This window comes from Canis lupus, chromosome 36 (genome assembly GCF_003254725.2).
Source record: "Canis lupus dingo isolate Sandy chromosome 36, ASM325472v2, whole genome shotgun sequence".
Classification (NCBI taxonomy): Eukaryota; Metazoa; Chordata; class Mammalia; order Carnivora; family Canidae; genus Canis; species Canis lupus.
Genome location: NC_064278.1, coordinates 15102122 through 15122559, shown reverse-complemented (window position 1 = coordinate 15122559; position 20438 = coordinate 15102122). Strand labels below are relative to the sequence as shown.

The 20438-nt window shown below is 39.6% G+C and overlaps 1 protein-coding gene across 14 annotated transcripts in view; it reads right to left on the bottom strand.

Moving 5' to 3' along the window:
- The window catches only part of MYO3B (myosin IIIB), a 427138-nt gene that overhangs the window by 281390 nt on the left and 125310 nt on the right, over positions 1–20438 (bottom strand). For all 14 annotated transcript variants that reach the window (XR_003141433.3, XR_003141434.3, XR_003141436.3 and 11 more), the window contains one exon: positions 15966–16031. Coding sequence is in view for 10 of the 14 variants with exons in the window: in XM_025460118.3 (XP_025315903.1) it covers positions 15966–16031 (66 nt within the window). In the remaining 4 variants the exon portion in view is untranslated. The remainder of the gene's footprint in view (positions 1–15965; positions 16032–20438) is intronic.

The following is a 20438-nucleotide window of genomic DNA, read 5'->3' as shown; positions in this document are numbered from 1 at the left end:
AAAGAAAAAGAAAAAGAAAAGAAAGAAAAGAAAAGAAAAGAAAAGAAAAGAAAAGAAAAGAAAAGAAAAGAAAAGAAAGAAAAGAAAAGAAAAGAAAAGAAAAGAACTACAAACCCATAATTAGAAAGAAGGGAAAAGAAAAAAAGGAAGAGAGGGAATAATGTCAGCTCAGGCATTTCCCCCATCTGTTCTAATTAAGCAAATGTCTAGTGTTAAAAGGGGTGGATCATCCTCCTTGTGGGATCCTATTGCTGGAGAAGACAACTGTATACTATGTTGCCAAGGACAGGTAATGGGTTAGATAGGCCATGGGTTTCACACTATATTGTATATTAATAAATCACATATATATTGAACTTCCTGCTCATTATATCACATAATGAGATGAATAATTGAATGTATGACACAATGGTCAATTATCATGTGGAGGATATAAATTCTATTGTGCTGAGGACATTTATCTCTGTATTGATCTGGCTTTGCAAGCAAGGATCATAAATTACTAACCTTCCATAACTGTATGATAAATACTCTAATAACAAAATGCCACCAACTCCTGTTTTCCCAATAAATTTCCATATGGTTTCAGTTAGAGAAGTTAAATGCAGAGAATGTTTTTCTTAATTTTTATTTTATTATCAAAAGTTATATGCAGAATATATGAATGAATGAAGACCATAGAGAAAAAGCCTGTCTATCCCAAATAGTGGTGTACTGAGCCAGTATATACAAGTTCCCTAGACATTATTATTACATTTTCAGGAATTTTGTAAACCGATTGATGTTACACTGGTAGCCTGAAATTGGCCACGGTGGGGGTATTTATACCACAAAATCAGTAAATGATATGAATCAGCGCCCTTGCCCCACTCAGCCAGTTGTTAAATATCACTGCTCACAGACTAGAGATCTTGGGAAAAACTGACTGCCTGATAATTCAAAAGCACTGTGATATCAGTAGAAATCTTTTTATCATCTTTCCCATCTAATTCTTTTTCTCATTTCCTGGCTTCTGTTGGATTGATAACATTTTCTAGTAGACCCTTTTTTCCTTCTGTTTCAGAAACTAGACATTGTTTTCCTATAGTTTTAGTCATTATCCTGCATGTTCAAAATATTTGCTTAACTATAAACTTTCCAGTAGTTCTCTCCTCTTCTTGAGCAAAAGAATCTACGTATGCCTTAACCATGCACTCCCCCCCCTGAATTTTATGATTGTTTATAATTCATCCCAAATCATTTTCCTTCTTTATACTCAAAAGTTACTTTTTTTTTTTACCCTTTCAGACTGTTCTATGAAATTATTTCATTTCAAATGAATTTATGTTTCATTCGTTGTGGTGGTGAGCTGTCTTTCTTAGCCTTAGAGTTCTTGCTATGTTTTGAAATTTCAGTTGTCAGGCTCACTTTGAGGAGGATGAGGAGAATTTTGCCCTCTCTCTTCCTTTCTCTCTGTGTGCTCATCTTCTTAATGTAATTACTTTGGGACTGTGTCTTCTTGGCTCCCTAAGTCTCTAGCTCAGAACCAGGTTTTAGAATGCCATTTTGTGCTCCTGCCCCAAGGTTTTATTAGGTATATGAAAGAGCTCATCATTGTGGCAGCAGAAGGTCTAGCTGCTTATATATCCTACCTCTCTCACCCAGAAGCTGGCTGAAAGCCACAATCCCAGGTGATGGTCAGCACTTCCCCAGGTGTTAGAGAACAACACAGAAGAAACTGCTATAGTTAGAGCACAGGATCATATGACTTCTCCCTTATTCCATTCTTTTCCTCAGCCTACAAGAACTACCCCATACACTGGCTTCAGGCAGGAGTTCAATTCTGGACGCTATATTGCTTGGAGCCCTCTTAGTCCTTTTATCCACAGGAGCCACACTTAAAGCCATTGCTGCTTAGTTCTGATCCCAGCAGACTTATGACTTCAGCCCAGCTGAGCATTCTGTATTCCATTCTGATCTGCCTCAATATTTAGATTCCTTCCTTCCTTCCCTAGTAGTATTTTTGGCCTTTCCTTTTTATATGTGGCCTGTCATTGTTACATTTTTGGAGAAGTATAAAGTTAAAGATTCCCTTTCACAGAAATTCTTGCATTGAAACATTTAAAGGCAAAAATCCCTCAAAGTTATCCAATAATCTTCTGCTTACCATCTTCCTAAATCATTTTCCCTTGGTAATATCTACTGGTGTGAAGAATGTATTAACATAACTATGAGATGTGCCCCTGCTCTTATTTTATAGAGAGGAAACAAAGTCTAGATCATAGGCTTCAAAATTCTCCACATCTTGATTCTCATCCATCACACCTGCATACTGCCCCTTAGGCAGCCTTGGCATGATGTTTACATTTGGAGGAAATTGCCAGCCCTGCAGAAGATCACGTCATTGACTGAGGTCCTGAAACATCATAAGCCATGAAGACATAGCTCTTTATCTTAATCCCAGGTTCAGAAATGTCTCCTCTTCAACCTTTCCCTGGAATTCTGAACCTGATGATAGTGTAGGTGGTGTGAAAAATAGGGAAAGTAGGGTGGCAGGGTAGGGAGAATGGGGGGAAATGGAGCGGAATATGCAGAAACTGTTGGAAAGGTATAACCACTGAGACTGCCAGGAAAGACCTGTTTTGATATCATTTTCTAAATTTTTTTTTTTTTTTTTTATGATAGTCACAGAGAGAGAGAGAGGCAGAGACACAGGCAGAGGGAGAAGCAGGCTCCATGCACCGGGAGCCTGATGTGGGATTCGATCCCGGGTCTCCAGGATCGCGCCCTGGGCCAAAGGCAGGTGCCAAACCGCTGCGCCACCCAGGGATCCCCTGATATCATTTTCATATATTCAAAGCAACCAAAAAAAAAAAAAAGAATTCACAGCTAACTATGGCTACATCATTCACTTTTAACAAACTTATCATATTTCTGATGGTTAAACTTTTAGTTTTTCTTTGGGAAAGTGTGTTGGGGAGTGCATTTGACCACTTTTCTCCCTTCCTTCCTTCCTTCCTTCCTTCCTTCCTTCCTTCCTTCCTTCCTTCCTTTCTTTTCTTTCTTTTCTTCTTTCTTTCTTTCTTTCTTTCTTTCTTTCTTTCTTTTCTTTCTTCTTTCTTTCTTTCTTTCTTTCTTTCTTTCTTTCTTTCTTTCTTTCTAAATATTTATAGTATTTATTTTATTTATTACACAGAGAGAGAGGCAGAGACACAGGCAGAGGGAGAAGCAGGCTCCATGCAGGGAGCCCGACGCAGGACCTGATCCTGGGTCTCCAGGATCAGGCCCTGGGCTGAAGGCGGCACTAAACCGCTAAGCCACCTGGGCTGTCCACTTTTTTTTTTTTAAACCTCACATTCTTTTCCTTCATACTATGTTTGCAGTTAGGAAAGATTTACAAAGACCATGAGTACTGACATTCAACTTCTAACCCAAATCCATCATATGCTATGTATGATTTTGAGGCTATCACTTCCTCTCTACAATTTTTGGTTCTTCAAAATGTACTGATGTCTACTGAAACCTGTCATGAGCTAAAAACTGTGCCAGATATTGGGAATAAAAGCAAAAAAGATATAATTCCTGTGCTTAAGGAATTCACAGTTTGAGTGGGGAAACTGATGTATAAACCATTTCAGGATAGCTAGACCCACTCTCCTCTGCCCCCCACTTTGTTATAAATGTCTGTAAAAGGCACCATGCTGACACACAAGCATGAAGGAAAGGGACTTTGAGTCTTCCTGGGGAAGTAAAGGGAAACACCACTTAATTCAATTTTACTAGAATGTATACAGCAAGTAAGGAGGAGAAAATACTATTGCATATACAGAGTCCATATATTAAATGACCTTGTATGTTATTAAAGCCTTTCAAGTGTGTCCTGGCAATAGATAGCCATAGCCACAGCCTAATAACAAGTAGGGCATGACTCGATCAGTTTGGGCTTCACTGTTTTACGGAAGGTGGTTTACAGTGATTATAGTTGCAGAACTATAAATAGTAATATGGAAGCTGTTGCTCTAGTTGTAGTAAGAGCTGAATCATCACCCAAGAACACCAGACACCTGTACAATGGAATGTTCTAGGCACCCAAAAGAAGCCCAATAGCAAAACTATTATCCTAAATTGGGAGAATAGGGAAACTACATATTTTGGCTATAGCCACTGCTCCTATTCCTACAGCCTCTAGGTGCTTTGGCCCCAGATATGAAGGGGATCAAGATCATGTCCAAATGCTCCTTACTTATGTGCGTATAAAAGAAGAAGACAGTACTCAGTCTATTCACCTATCACATGATGTGGGGCCTGACAGGGAAAACTGGAAAAGATATCTCAGCCACCAAACTTGGGTTCTCTTCATGTCTCCAAGTGGAAAGTGTAATGGAGTAATTGCTGACATTTTGCCTCAAAAACAGAGATTTAGCCATAAAAAGGAATGAAATACTTATACCTGCTACAACATAGATGAGCCTCCACATATTATGTTAAGTGAAAGATAAACACCAAAAATCACCTTCTGTATGATTCCATTTATATGAAATATACTAAATAGGTAAACCCATAGAGGCAGGAAGCAGATTAGTGTTTTTCAGGGGCGAGAGGGTAGAGAGGAACAGAGAATAACTGCTTAATGGTACAGGGCTTTTTGGGGGGAGTGATTAAAATATTTTGGAACTAGACAGAGGTTGTTGTACAACACTGTGAATGTACTAAATGGCACTGAATGTTTCCTTTAAAATGTGTCAATATGGATGTGAATTTCACCTAAATTAAATACACACACACACACACACACACACACACACACACAACACCATGAGCTTGAGAACATGTACTGGATTAGATACAGACTTGGGTCTGAATCCTAGCTCTGTCAGTTACTAGTTGTGAAACATTAGGCCAGTCACTTATTTTCTAAGAGGTTCACCTTCCTAAGTAGTAACCTACCTTATATGGTCACAGTTATAACGAATTCATTGAAATAATACATGTCAAGTGCATTTCACTGTATGTGACATATAGCAAGCTTAAATAAATCTTACTGTTATTATCTGTACTCCTCACAAATACAACCCAAATTTATTCAACTATTTTTATTTTAACTCTTAGGCATCTTTTAGGCTATACTTGATTTGGCTGAATGTGAGCTTTCTTTGGCTAAATGAGTTTTGCCACAAAGATTTTCACAAAGCAGAGAACTTCGTTATAAATAAAAAGAAAAGTGGATTCTAGGTCCACAAAGGTATAAGCTACCTTTATACAGTTACTCCAGTTCAGGGTCATAAAAACTATTACTAGATCATCATGATCCTCTATCCTGGACACAGCCTCAGTATTTTTCTAACACAGCATTCTAAGAAGGCAATCAAGTGATCAGTCTTGGGATACAAGATGACGCCAATCTGCCATCTCTTTCTATGTAATTTGTTCCTCTCAGACAGGCACATTTGACTAAGATATCTTAGCACAGAATATGTATTTGATTGTTAAAGTCCTCAATGAAGGTCAGCAAATATTGATGATTACAGAAATACCCCTCTTTTACTATTGGGCACTATGCTTGGGAGGAATTTAACATAAACCCTTGACATTTAAGACATTTAAAAAAACAAAAAACAAAAAGGAATAAGGAAGAAAAAAAGGAAGGAAGCAAGCAAGGAAGAAAATGCCATGGCTTTATGGTATAATACTAATACTTGACCTTGTGATGATGTTCCACGGTATTAAAATTTTTTATATTTGGGGGATTCCTGGGTGGCTCAGCGGTTTAGTGCCTGCCTTTGGCCCAGGACGCTATCTTGGAGTTCCAGGATCGAGTCCCGCGTCAGGCTCCTGGCATGGAGCCTGCTTCTCCCTCCCCCTGTGTCTCTGCCTCTCTCTCTCTCTCTCTCTCTCTCTCTCTCATAAATAAATAAATAAATAAATAAATAAATAAATAAATAAATCTTTAAAAAATAAAAATTTTTATATTTGATCCTTACTGGTAGACAGGTGGACATTGCTATTCTCACCCACACCTAAGGAAGCAGAGTTCTGGAGAAATCAAATGAGGTAAGGTCCTGTAGCTGTCAAGTCTTGGATTGTATTCATATCCTAGGGCTGTTGTAACAAGGTACCACAAACTCAGTGGCTTAAACAAGAAATATTTATTGTCCCACAACTCAAGAAGCTCAGAATCTGAGATCAAGACTCAAGGTTGGTAGGGCAATGCTCTGTCAAAGGTGCTAATGAAGGATCTGTTTCAGGCCTCTCTCTCCTAGCTTTGGGTTGTTTCTTGGCTTATGGCAGCATAACTCCATTATTCACATGGCACTCTCTCTGTGTGCATGTCTATGTCCCTACTTCCTCCTTTATATAAAGACACTAGTTACACTGGTTGAGGGGCCCACTCTACTCCAGTATGATCTCATTCTAACTAATTACATCTATAATAACGCTTTTTCCAAATAAGGTTATATTCTGAGACATTGAGCATTAGGACTTCCACATAGCAAGTTTTAGGGGACACAATTCAACCTATAACATGGGCTCATCAAAGCCAAACATTCTGTACATGCATGCGGAGCACTGCTTGAGCCTAAGGATTTAAGCTTTGGGCTTCCCTTAAAGGAAAGAATTCCCACTATTCACTAAAATATAGCCTTCTTAAATAAGATTCTTTTTTCAAAAAAATTCAATAGTCTTTCACATTCAAAACCAAATATGGGGGAGGGGGTTGCCTGAGTGGCTCAGTGGGTTAAGCATCTACTTTCAGCTCAACTCATGATCTCAGAGTCCTGGGATCAAGCCACGCATTGGACTCCCTAATTCAGTGGGAGGCCTGGTTCTGCCTTTGCCCCTCCCCCAGCTCTTGCATTTCTCTCTCTCTCTCTCTCAAATAAGATCTTTAAAACAATCAATTATGGGATTTTCCCTCTAGCTCACTGACCTGGTATGATGCCTATATCATGTTTTTGATGAGGTTCCTTATTTCCTTAGGAGGTTCTAAATTATAATACTAGAAAGTCAGCTGGAAGCTGCATACATACCTAAAAGGAGATGGAAGACCAAGAGAATCTATGATTGCTCATTATATTTAATATCGCTGTTATAAATTTTGAATCTATTAAAAAAAAAAGCAACCCTTTTCTCATTAATGCCAACAGGCTATGTCTGTTATTTTTATCCCTGCCAGAAATCATCAGTGGGCTGGAAGAATGTAGTACTGGTGACATGAGCCTTCATTTCCATTTTTAATTAAAATTCTTAGTGACCCAGAGCCAGGTTTCCTTCTGCACCAGAGCCTGTGGAAATTCCACAGTGGAAACTATGGTAGCCAGGGAATAGACCAGCAAGCAGAAAGCGGGGAGCTTAGCACTGAACCAGAAGAACATCACAGCTCTTAAGAGAAGATCCAGGAAGGGTGTCAACCTGGCTACTCATGTCCCCACCTTGTCCTTTCTTTCCCCATCCCTCCCAGGCCCTCGATCAGTATCAGCAGGGATCATGACTGCCCCTCGTGACCCATTCTGTTGTGACTCATCACCCCATGGATCATAATGGCCCTCCTTCCTCTCATATCTCTTTTGAGGATACTGCTATTGAGTTATAATATTCATCATTATCATTCACATTTGTTGAGCTGTCAGTCTGTATCTCATTTAATTCTTGCAACACCATAAGGTAGCATGAGTGCAGACTTAACCCATGTATCCACTCTTCATGCTACTTAAAGATATTATGCTGATACTGTCCTGGGCCCAAGGCCACCCTGTTAGAGGACTGTATTTCTTAGCTTCCTTTGTAGGTAGGTGTGCCTGTGTGATTGAGTTGTAGTTAATGATATGCGGCATGAAACTGCCAGAAAGTCTTCTTAAAGTAAGGAAACTTGTTTTTCTCTCCTTCCAGTTGGCTCTAACAAGTAGGTAAATGCTGGAGCTACAGCAGCCATCTTGGCCCATGAGGTGCCTTTGGAAATGGAAATCACACTTAATGGGGCAGCACAAGGGCAGAAACCTCAGTGGCTGCCAGGTGTCCTGCCATATCGGCAGTACCTCTATGGCCTACCTCCCAGCTTATTTCATGTGAAAAGAAAATTAAAATCTACCTTATTTAAGCCACTGTTACTTGGGATTTTCTATCACAGCAGAGTTTATCTTAATCCCAAGTGGTTATTATATAAATATTAGTACTCTCATTTTATAGATGAGGAAACTGAGGCTCAGAAAGATTAAGTAATTTATTCAAGGTCAAAAATCTAAGTGGCAATGCTAGAATACAACTCAATTTCAGATCTAGGGCTCTTAATCTCTCAACATATATTCTCTAAAAGACCCTTTCCCATGCTGAAAATACTGGAGTCCCCATATTTAACCTTCCTTTTCTGTAGCACCTGTCTCTTTTCATCATTAGTTGTCAAACACTGCAGATTCTGCCTCCTTGGGTCCAGGCATCCATTTCCTGTCCCACTGCTCCTTTCCCATGAAGAAACTTGGGCTGGTTGACAGTAGAGAGAGAGCCACTCAGTCTGGACAAGACGTGCCCTGGGATAGGTTGGGAAGGTAGAGCTGTTTGTGGGCCAGAGAAGTAAAGATAAGTGTGTACACCAGGCACTGCTCCTGGTTTGACCTCTGCTGGAGCAGATTGTCTCAGGTTGAGTTTGAGGGGATGGTACCGTTGCCGCTGAGAATAGAGTGGAGGAGTGTGTATGTGGAGTGGAGTGTGTGTGCATGTATTTTGCCAGAGCTGTGAAAGTCAGTAAGCTAAAGCTTAAATAAAGAGAAAGTAAGTGGCAGATTAAAATCTTCCACAGGTATTAAAAATGAGGTCATTGACACTTATTTTTCTGAACAAAAGGTCTCATATATTTATTACTAAAACTACTAGTACAGAAGCAAAAAAACAAAGGGAGAGGTAATTTTCCCAATAAAACATGTCCAATTGTCCAAAGAGCAGTGATGTTTGTAGTTTGATGTAGTAAGCTGCTAGTGACTTTGCTATAGCATAAATATATGTAGGTATCTCATGTAGGATTCCTTACAGATCAAGCTTCATTCTTTTCTAATGTCTCCTCTTAGAGTTGTAACTGATCTTATTCTAAGTTTTCATCTGAAGCCACTGGGGAATGGAATGATTCTGCTTTTGTTTCTTGGCCAGGAAATGCTTGATTCTGAAAGTCTTGTGAGAAGATATACCAAGGAATGGAGTCAACTGCACACACCATGATGGTTCAGTCCAGAAAGAGGAGGGAGAGCCAGTGACACTTTCAAAAAGCAATTTCAGAACAGTGACATAGGCCAAATGCAAAGAATAATAAAGATAATAACTGGGAACCCTGGGTGGCGCAGCGGTTTAGCGCCTGCCTTTGGCCAGGGGCGTGATCCTGGAGACCCAGGATCGAATCCCATGTCAGGCTCCCGGTGCATGGAGCCTGCTTCTCCCTCTGCCTGTGTCTCTGCCTCTCTCTCTCTCTCTCTCTCTCTCTCTCTCTCTCTGTGTGACTATCATAAATAAATTAAAAAAAAAAAAAGATAATAACTATTGCTGGCTATGAACACTGAAACAAGTCTTTTGGGGTTCAAATCCCAGCTCTACTACTTATTAGCTGCAGTCTTAACCCTTAATCTCTTTCTACCTCATTTCTCTGTAAAATGGAGATATTAGAACTGTCTCATAGGGCTATGAGAATTACCTGAATTACAGGACATGTAGAGAATAGAGGCTGGTATGTGTAAGAGTTATTTGCCAGGTTCTACAGACACATTATATAATTTAATCCTTACAGGAACCCTATGAGTCAGGTCTTCTCTCCCCCAGCTTGACAAATGAGGACCAAGGGTCAGAGAGGTTAAATATCTTCCCCAGAGTTGCACATATAGTAAGTGACACAGCTGAATGCACACACAGCTCTTCTTGATAAACCAGGCAGTACTCTGGGGAAGGGTGGAGGGGAACAGACTGTGGACAGAGGTAGGAGTCATGCACTCCTCCCCCAGGCCCAGCCCCTACACACCATGTGCATGGACACACAACACAGAGCTCATCATCACTTCTGTTTACTTCAATTGCAGACACTCTTTGATTTATAGTATGAAATTCAAGTATGAATTTAAAAAAAAAAAAACAAAAAGACAGACAGAACCACCAAGCAACGGACCGACCAGTATGGGGTAAATGGAATAGAATATCATCTAGGATAACTCTATCTAAATGTCACCTGATATAATGTGCTACAAGCACTAATGTGAAACTATGACATATATAGATCTGGTTTCTCACCAGACCCAAACCCAGCTTTTGTTGGGAAATAAATAAGAATATGCTTGCTTGCCTAGAATCTGGATTAGCCCCTTTACTATGCCTCTTGCTTCTTTGGGATGAGGCTAAAACCCTCAAGGCCAAAGTTCCTATGATAGCAGTATATTTCAGAGATATGTGGACACTGTACCATGTTTCAAACTTTAAATCACACTGAATCCCTTCTTGGTTTACACCATGAAAAAGTCAGATTTTACTGGCTGAGTTTATAAGTAGGGTCTAAGTGAGATCAAATCGGGACCTTGGTATCTTTAGATGATCTATTTATTAGGTAATCTAAATTAGACACTTTTCAGGGAGACATAACCTTGAAACACACAGCTTTATTTGTTCATTTCACGAAAAGGAAAAAGAAAATCCCAATTTTTCAAAATGAGAAAGAAGTTGGGTTGCATTCATAAGTATATTGATCGATATATGTTAAGAAGAGAGAGAAGAATTTAGGGGGTTTTAAATTAGAATTTTTTTAATTTTGTGCTTCTCCATGAGTTTTTTATTAATTCACTAATTCCCGGTAGCTCAAGAGATGCTAATTAATTCAAGAAGCCATAATAGCTAATCATTGGCTAAATAAATCTAAAATGGAAAGAGTCTGTCATTGGAGATACCACTGCTCATTTTAATTAAAATTACCAATTTGTGAAGTAATGTAAATAAAGGTTATTGTATCCTTCCACTCCAGAAGTATTAACCCTTTGCATGGCCACCTGAGAATCTAACAAGATTAAAAAGCCAAGAATATTTGTGGAGCTTAATCAATCACGGAGTTAGGATATTTATCATTCCAAGTGTGTTGTTCATGGACATTATAAAATCACGTAGAATAAAACCACCTTGAAACAAAATGGGGGATGGTAAAGAGCTAAGAGTGGTTGCCTTGAAGGAAATACAATCAATATCAATATGAAGGAAGCGAACACCCTAAAATGATTACCTTTATAAACATTCAGGACTAGGGAAAAGCAAAAGTTCCAGCTCTGAGTTTCCATTTTCAAGGAATAAATTTATGCAAATGCCCATTAGTTTTAGCAGTTTTGTAGCTCACAGTGATCTCACCTTGTTAACATGCAGTATAACTGCTTGTAGCCATTTGAATGTTATCTGGAGGGATAGGAAAGGCCGCCTCTTCATTACATGACTAAATGGCAAGGCTCAGCCACAAAGCTCACGTTGGGAAACAGATACACCTGCATGCTTAGCTGCTCAAGCCAGCCAACCCAAGAAAGCAGTGTGTGTGTGAGAGACCATATAGTGTAAGTCATCACTAAATCCTAAACTGAGCAAGCCATGGTCCTCCTGGTAGATTTACCCTTACTAAGAGAAATTCTTTTTTACTGTCTCTCTAATCAGCTCAGAGCCATTGATGACAAAGTCCTAAACCCATTTCCTAATAAAACCCTGAAAGTTTTAAAAGCAAAATGAAAAAGCATGGTTCACAGATACCTTTAACACAATGATTGGTAAAGTATTATAGCTTAGTCTAAAGACCTGAAATTAGTTTGAATTGAAAAAAAGTGACATCCTTTAGGATAAAGATGAAATTGGCATAGGAAAATTATTGTTATCTTGTCAAAAGGCTACTTCTGAATGGAGTCTTCTGACAAAACAGAAGTCTGGCTGAAACTTGAACCAGATAAACTTGTTATGCAAATAGCTTTAGCCATAGGGGAAAGGGCTGATAATGAAATCTCTATAAAGCCAACTACACATTACAAGGGTGACAAAAAACATCAGACAGGGTCCCAGCATACGGATAAAAAGCAGTGTAGAATTTATGTGAGCATATCGTGCTTAATTTATCATAACTAAGCTGTCAGGAGTCATGCTTTGACAAATACATAACTAACACATACAAATGAGTCAATTATCACTAACAACCAAAGGTTCAAAACCAAAATGCTGTTTCTTTTTTTAACCACAAAATATGTTTACTAATAAGATTACAAAACTTCTTAAAACTCTCTTAGCATCTCCAAATTAAGAAGCCTAGAAACCTGAGAAAACACCAAGCCACCTCCCAGCATGCATGTCCCTCACCCCCTCCTACCTCATGCACATTCATATTCATTCTCTCTTTCACACACACATGCTCATTCTCTCTCACACACACGCGCGCGTGCACGCACGCACACACACACACACACAACCCTGTCCCCAGTTTACACAACTATAATCAGTAGGCTAGAGCCAGGTCAATCCCTTTGGACCACCATAGCAATCAAGGAGAAGTCATACAGGTCTTTGGACCAAGAAAGATCAAAATTACTGAATCACCTCTGCTATGGTTTAACAGTCACATGGGGATAGGGTATGAAAAGTTTTAAAGCTGTTAAAGTATTTCTAACCCTGTTTATTTCTTAAAGAGAATCAGTTTATTTACCTTACTACAATGCACTGTTATTCAGTCTACAATGGGAATTGAAGCAATCATCTGAATAATCAAGCTAAAGACACCTTTCCCGAAATTATCAGAAAATCTTCTTCCCCACCCCAGTCCCATCAATAATGAAAAGTTTATAATCCGGAGGCCTTAATCCTCTATCCTCTTCCCAATATGAGCAAGATAAGTATAAAAGCAAATCAAGGCTCTCTCTTTAAATAGACATTTCTAACCCAGTGAGTGTCATTGTTTGTATTTCATTAAAAATTTGAATAAAAAGAATGAAATAGTAAAGTCAAGTTTCACTTGGTAGGCAGTCTAGGGTATGCAAGCTCATCTATGAAACCAAAGGTTATTCTCTGGGAATAGTGGGCAGGTTTCTACCTAAAGATATAAAATATAATAATTAATCCCTAATCTTGAGACTCATATTCCTAAAAATCTTGTAAAAAAAGAACTCATGTTTGAGGAATCTAAGATGGTATGCAGAAAGCAGGATTGGGAGCTGAAGTCAGGAAAGAATCTGTAAACAAGTATAATATGTAACTTTTTCACTAATAAGACCATTAAGGACAACTCATTAAACAAACAAAATTGATGACATTTTTCCATATCCTAAATTAGTAAAGCACACAATCATTTGATTTCTATTTACTTTCACTGGTTTATAAGAACCTTTTCAGGGATCCCTGGGTGGTGCAGCGGTTTAGCGCCTGCCTTTGGCCCAGGGCGCGATCCTGGAGACCCGGGATCGAATTCCACGTCGGGCTCCCGGTGCATGGAGCCTGCTTCTCCCTCTGCCTATGTCTCTGCCTCTCTCTCTCTCTCTCTCTCTGTGACTATCATAAATAAATAAAAATTTAAAAAAAAAAAGAACCTTTTCAGATTCTCCCTCTCCTGTGGTTTCAACAAGATGCTTTTGCTTTTGCCCCTGATAGTGTAGCATACTAAAGGCATTGTTTTTTGTGTTTTGTCTTCCATTCTAGTATTAAGACCCTCTAAGTCTAAAGCAAATCAGAATGAGTGCAGCTAGAGTTTTCAGTGTTAGGGAAAACATAAGCAGACTTAAATGGGCATATAATAGTATGTGCCATAAGGAAAAATCAATAGTAGGGAGGGATTTCTGTACTGTTTAACCCTGAAAGTCCCAACTCCATCATCAATTAAGTACCTTTATTCCCAAATCTATCTAAGCAATACTGTGTTTGGTTTAAGGACAAGTTCAAACCAAGAACACAGTTTAAATACATTCTTGAAAAAATATAGAGAAGATAAAATTTGGTGAGTCAAGTCACATTTTAGAAGCATCACAAGAGCTTGGTATAGGAAGGCATATTTGTGAATATATAACGGATTTTTCTAGGCCAACAGCTTCAAGAAGGTCAATCAAGGAAATCTATATGCAGTAATGGAATGAAAAGGAAAACTCTTTAAATCCAGCTTTTGCTAACAAAATCACTGGAATCCATAGGCCCTGGATTTCTCTCCCTGGGGTATGTTCCCAGCCACCAGGCTATCTTTAGTTCTCCAGTTCCCTCTACCTCCCTCTGTGGCTCCCAAATCCCAGAAGTACCCCTTCCTCTGCTCCTATGTGAGCATCATCCCTCTTGCTCTATCTGTTGTTCCTCTCACCATTGCCTGACATTGCCACCATGAGTTGTGACTGCTTCTACATTCTTCAGGCTTTGTAGAAACACCAGAGTGGGGACTACAGGGGTGATAAAAATACCCTGGGCCTTGAACTTTATGGTCACATTTCAATACAGCTTTGCTTGGTAGAGTTCTTGGGAGTATTTACCACTCTTCTCTCCTGGGGAATATGGAACAAATCCAGGAGGAGCTGGATAAGCAAACAATTTCAGGGACCTTGAACTGTGATGCATTTGAAACAAAAATTAAATATAGGTTCACAGCTCTTTCTACTAATCCTTGGGGTCAAGTATGTTTTGGAATTCAGAATTTTATCAAATTTTAGAGAAGTAAAACAGTACATTTACTGTATGTTATATAACATTCCCCAGCAGGATCTGGGGCAGCACACTGTAATCAAACAGATTAATATAACTGCAGCAATTCACATGAATATTCACACTGAGTGAGATAAATAATGACTATAAATAGCTTCACTTCAGTTTAGGTCATGTGTTGCCACCAAATCAGTTCACATAAGGCCAGGCTTGTAGCTAAATGAGTCAAGTACAAAAAACTTTCATTTTTCAGAGCTCTTTGGATTCTAGAATTGTAGATAGGAATTACTGATCAGTATTATGAATGAGTAAGGAAGATGATCAAGGGACCCAGTTTCTTTCACTACCCTGCCTCTTTGCAGAAGCTAGTCTGCCCATAGGCATAAGTTAGAAAAATTTGTGTTGACCTTTCCCTACTTACTGTTTATTGCCTATTTTAGGCACTTCTTTTCTCCTCCCATGACCTCTGAACACCTTGTCTGATCTACTAGACAATGAACACATCTCTTCCCAGTCCCTGTTCCTGGATAGGCCTTGTAACATCTGGTCTGGACCTCTCCCCCTAAAGTTCACCAGGCGCCTAGTTTGGGGCCACACAGTCCCCTCCAGCACACTGAGATCCTCTGCAGATCTAGGACCAGTGTGGTCCTCTACTAGGGGCCAGCCCAAAAGTTCACATTCCCAGAACTGAGTCACCATCCTATTGGTGTTACTGTTGGCTCTCTCCTATCTTAGTCCCATTCTAGCTTGCCTAGCTCCCAGTAACATAGTTCCCATAGGATATACCACCCATCACTTGGGTTTTCATCTTGTTCTCCCTGCCTTGAGCCCTGGCTGGGGCTGTTCACCTTGGTGCCTCAGGCCTGAGATCCTACTCTGCCCCTCAACCATCTTGGGAACTGGAGATGTGTTCCGACCCCAAAGATCCTAGAGCAAAGCCCAACTTCTAAGCTGTAAGACCCCTGTGAAAGGCTGCTACACTCTGTCTCTTCCCAGGACCTAGTGTGGGCTCTCAGTTTCAGACATTCAGTCTCCTCCCAAATTAAAAAGATCACTGGCAATAATTGCCCCAGGACAAGTAGATTTGATAAATGTGAATAGATTCTCAGATAAATGTGACCCAAATGACCAAGAGGACTGATTACAGTCAAAAGTCAAATAGAACTCCTTTATTTTTCAAATCCTGCAGAGGCATCTTCTATCATTTACTAGAACAAATTCTGTGTCATAACATGCTAAAAGGCATAACAACTTCTAGCGCCAAGTAAATCCAATAGCTTGGATTTCCAATCACTATTCAAGGCCCTGCTGGATAAGCAATTTTTAGTGGAAGAAATACTCACCGTGAAATAAAGTGGTTGAATTCCTCACACCATTCTTCTGGATGGAGTAAAGTAGGTGGAGGATTTCTGAAAAACAAAAGCAATATTTTTCTTACCAAAAAAAAAAAAGTATTGAAAAAAAAAGTGTTTAGTTAAAGGCAAAATATCAACTTGTCCTCGCTGATATTGTTCTAAATAGCTCTGATAAAATCCATTCTGTTTCTTCCCGGGTGGGAGTCATTCATTAGTGGTAAATTACAAGGTGCCAGCCCCTATTCATTTAGTCCTTCATTCTCATTGATTAAAGGCCTACTGTGTCCATGGTTTTCCGTAGGACCTGTAAGAGTTACACAGATCAGGAATATTCCTCAGGGAGCGGACACTAATGAGGGGTGAGGCAAGCATAGAACCACTAGAACTGAGAGCTGAGTATTATTAATTCCACAAGAAAGAAAGCTATAAACCTAGTGCTAGGGACTTTAGAGAAATTTTACAAGAATTTTCAGATCATTATGCTACCATGTGAATTAATTATGTGATGCATTTAAAGTACACTCATAGGGACGCCTGTGTGGCTCAGTGGTTGAGTGTCTGCCTTCAGCCCAGGGCATGATCCTGGAGTGCCGGGATCAAGTCCCACATCAGGCTCCCTGCATGCAGCCTGCTTCTCCCTCTGCCTGTGTCTCTGCCTCTCTCTCTCTCTCTCTCTCATGAATAAATAAATAAACCCTTAAAAAAAAAAAAGTACACATAAATTCCTCAAATTTTTAACTATTTCCTGCATGTCAACTTCTGCAACAGGCACTGGAGAAAGCAAAACACCTAAGACAATGTTCCAGACCCTATGGGGTCCCTGGGTAGAGAGGGTGACAGACATCTAACATAGCTAAGTACTGGAGGTCCAAGAGAACTAGTGAGCTGCAGGAAAACTCTAGTAACCAGACCACTTCCTGGTGAACAGGTAGGCTAAGGGGAAGGTAAAGGCCCTGCATTTGACTAAATATTTACCCAAAGAGAGTACATTTAAAAACAGAACTGATATTACTTTTAATTGGTAAGAGCTTTTTTCCTAGCCATAAATGGAAGTAAGGGTTCCTAGGCAAATGAATTTCAGCAAATAAAGCTCCATTTCTGTATATTCGAGTTATGAGTGTAATCTTAAACACATCATGTGTTATCTTTGTTTTCACCTGGGTTCTAACTGCCTCTAAACCCACAGATTGCTTACCTTCAATAGGTAGAAGAATGGGAAGCAGCGAGGATGACAAATTCTAAAATGTATTAGATAATGTGATTGTAATTTGCCTCTTAATACTCATTCTCTTCTCTTTCTTTTTGAGTACAACTTTTATTCACTAACAGTGCTGCATAAAAACAACTTTTTCCAGAGTTTTTTGCAGCTAGATGTGTCCATTTGACTGAGTTCTGGCCAATATGTATCTAAAATCGCTCAGTGGTGTTTCCAGGAGCCTTCATACAAGAGGGGAGACGTGCCATCTTCCTTCTTCCCCTCTCTGCTCCCTCCTGGAATAAGAATGTGATGGCTGGAGCTTGAGCAGCCATTTTGAACATGAGATAAACTTGAAAATGAGAGCTATAAGCTGAGTATGGCAAAGAAGACCAATAGGAAACTGGATTCATGATGACACTGCAAAGCTCCCATACCAGCTCTAGACTGTTTCCCCTTAGTCTTCCTTAATAGGAGAAAGAGGCAAACTTTCATCCTTTTTAAGCCATTGGTATAATGCAATTAATCCTAAACAAGTCAATATTTCAGAGTATTATCCTATTACATGATAAGAACATAAGTTGGTAAGTGATACAGAAATATACACAAGAAGATATGTGGGAGCACAATTAAGGAACAACTTGCCCAATCTGGTGAGACCCAGAAGACTTTATAAAGAAGATGAACTTGAGCTGACCCCTGAAGATTAGGATGGATTTTTCAAGACAGAGAAGGAAACGGAAGCAACAACAGGCTCAAAAAACAAAATGTACCACATCACAAAAGTGTAAAAAAGTTTGGCTGTTCAAAGAACATGAGTAATTTTCTGAGGCTAGACTACATGATTCTTTCAGATCTGGAAAGAGAGCAGGAGGGAAGAACAGTGATAAGAGAGAAGTATATGATTTCTGTGTTCTGCATTAAGAACTTAATTATCCTTCGGATCTTCTGATTCAAAGACCCAAATGAAAATTCTCTGTGTGCCCAGCTAGAAAGAAAAAGCACCTTAAGGTTGCCCTTCGATTATTTTGGAGACTGCCTCTATCTCATTCATTTTATTAAATAATATTTGCCTTCATATTTCCTTTGCATTTTTTTAAATAATAAAAGTACCATCACATAACTTTGGCTTCAGTGCTAATTTGGCTGATCTGTTATTACTGGCTCCAGCTATTTGAGGCCCCAGCTGTAGGCCTCAGTGTGGCATCTCTCAGGGAGATTATCCCACATCATTTCCTAGAGCCCTTTCCAAAAGTTGAACTTCCCATGCTTTTCTAACATTTTCTGCTCATTCTGTTCTCACTGAGGTCAGTTCCAGAGAGAAGAGCTGCTCAAAGCAATTTACTAACTAATAGATTTAATTCACCCCTAAAGCAGTTAACCATGACCAAGAAGTCATCTGTAGACAAAATAAACAGACTTGATTAAAACAACCTTAGTAGGCTCAACACTGGCCATCTGAGAATGAAAGTTCATCCCTCTGCTACAATTAAAGAATGACCCAGCAAGGTTCCACTGGAGAAATGGATGGCAAGTGTCCACTCTTGTGTAGAGAACACTGCACTTTCCCGTTTTCAGTGTGGTTATCAGCAGGAACTACAGGCCAGAGTGATGGTTTATGAGCTGGCCTAAAACTCTGCAGCAGGGTATGGAGGAGGGAGCAAGGGATCACCACTCACTCAGATCATCACCAACCCCCACTGGCCTCACATGAACCTCACACAAGGAAACATCTTCTTTGAAGCTTGGCATCATATGAAATTGGTTTCAGAGAAGCTTATTTGACCTTGTAGGTAGGTGCCCGGTTTTTCTTGGAGTTGATCCATCATACTTAGGTTCAGTAAATAGAGATCTTGTGAAAGATTATTATCTGTGTGCAATGAAAACTAAAAGGAATTTGAAGGCTTTATGGTACTTTGTTTCCACTGGCAATATAAATTCCAGTTCTCTCGCCATCCAGGAAGAGCACCAAATAAAAACGATGAAACCTTGTTGGCTGTCAACACTACAGATGCAAGATGGGCAACTCTGCCCAGAGAGTCTCTCTCCAAAACGAGATGAGATGCTTCATGTTCAGTGTGATGGGAGAGTCAGTGCATAGCTATGATTCAGAGACAAACAGGCATCACTCACTTATGTGTATGGATGCCAAGAGCCTGCAGAATATATGAATGGTGAGTGGCTGGAAGGGCTGTGAATCTAAATAACCAGCTCTAATTTAGATAATGCTTATAAACATATATATTTTGGTTTTACAAGAAAAAGGCAAAAAATGAAAATAGTGTTCAATGTTTGTTTTGCAGCAAGCCATTACTGGGGCAGTGCAAAGCCCAAGCAGAAAAAGAGGCCCCACCAACCTCCTTCCCTGGGAACTACACTCAACTTCTCAGCATCAAGCTGCCATAGCCTTGAATTGTGTCTGTGAGCATTTCTACTTTATCTTGATTTATTTTGTGCATCCGTTAGCAATATGTGTCCTAAGGTATCAGAAAAACCTAAAAGAGGTTATCTTTTGGGGCTGGGAATGCTAAAAAATGTTTCTATAAATCAATGGCAATTGCTTCTTTGCTTTACATTATTCTGGCTCAAGAAAGGTTTCATAAGAATAGTCTACTTTTGGGTAGCAGGGGAAACTTGTACTTGATCGGAGTTTTGCCTGCCTGGATTTTATTCCTGTAACTTGGACCCCAAATTCAATTTCTATTAAGATGATCTGTTGCGCACAGACACCATTAGGGTTACATGAGGCTAGGCTCAATGGGGTGATGTTAAAGAGAGTCCTGAACCTATTATATGCCTATTTTTTACCTGGATCCAGTAAATATAATGGAGATCAAGTTAACCTTCTCTTCTTCCCTCAAAGCCTAATAAACTGATTTTCTGAACAGCTGAACTGAATCCATTCTAGTTCCTGAAATGGAGAAGCGTCTGACTGACATGGGCACCTGGCCTCTGGATAGCCAATCCTAATTTAAACTGTTGGTGTATGCCATAGCATGATGTAAAATGATAATCTGGGTCAATCTGATTCTCTTTAGTTGCTTCCCCCACCTTGAACTAAACACACACACACACACACACACACACACACACACACACACCAAACAAACAAACCAAAGAATGAAGGAGTTTAGTAATGAGAGCTGAAGCTAAGAGATCCATGATGACAAGGCAGATGGGATAGGCCAAAGAGCACAGTGTGCAAGCTTAAGTTTCAGGAAGCAGAAACTACTAGCAGGCAGAAAACCAGGGAATGCGGAGAAAAC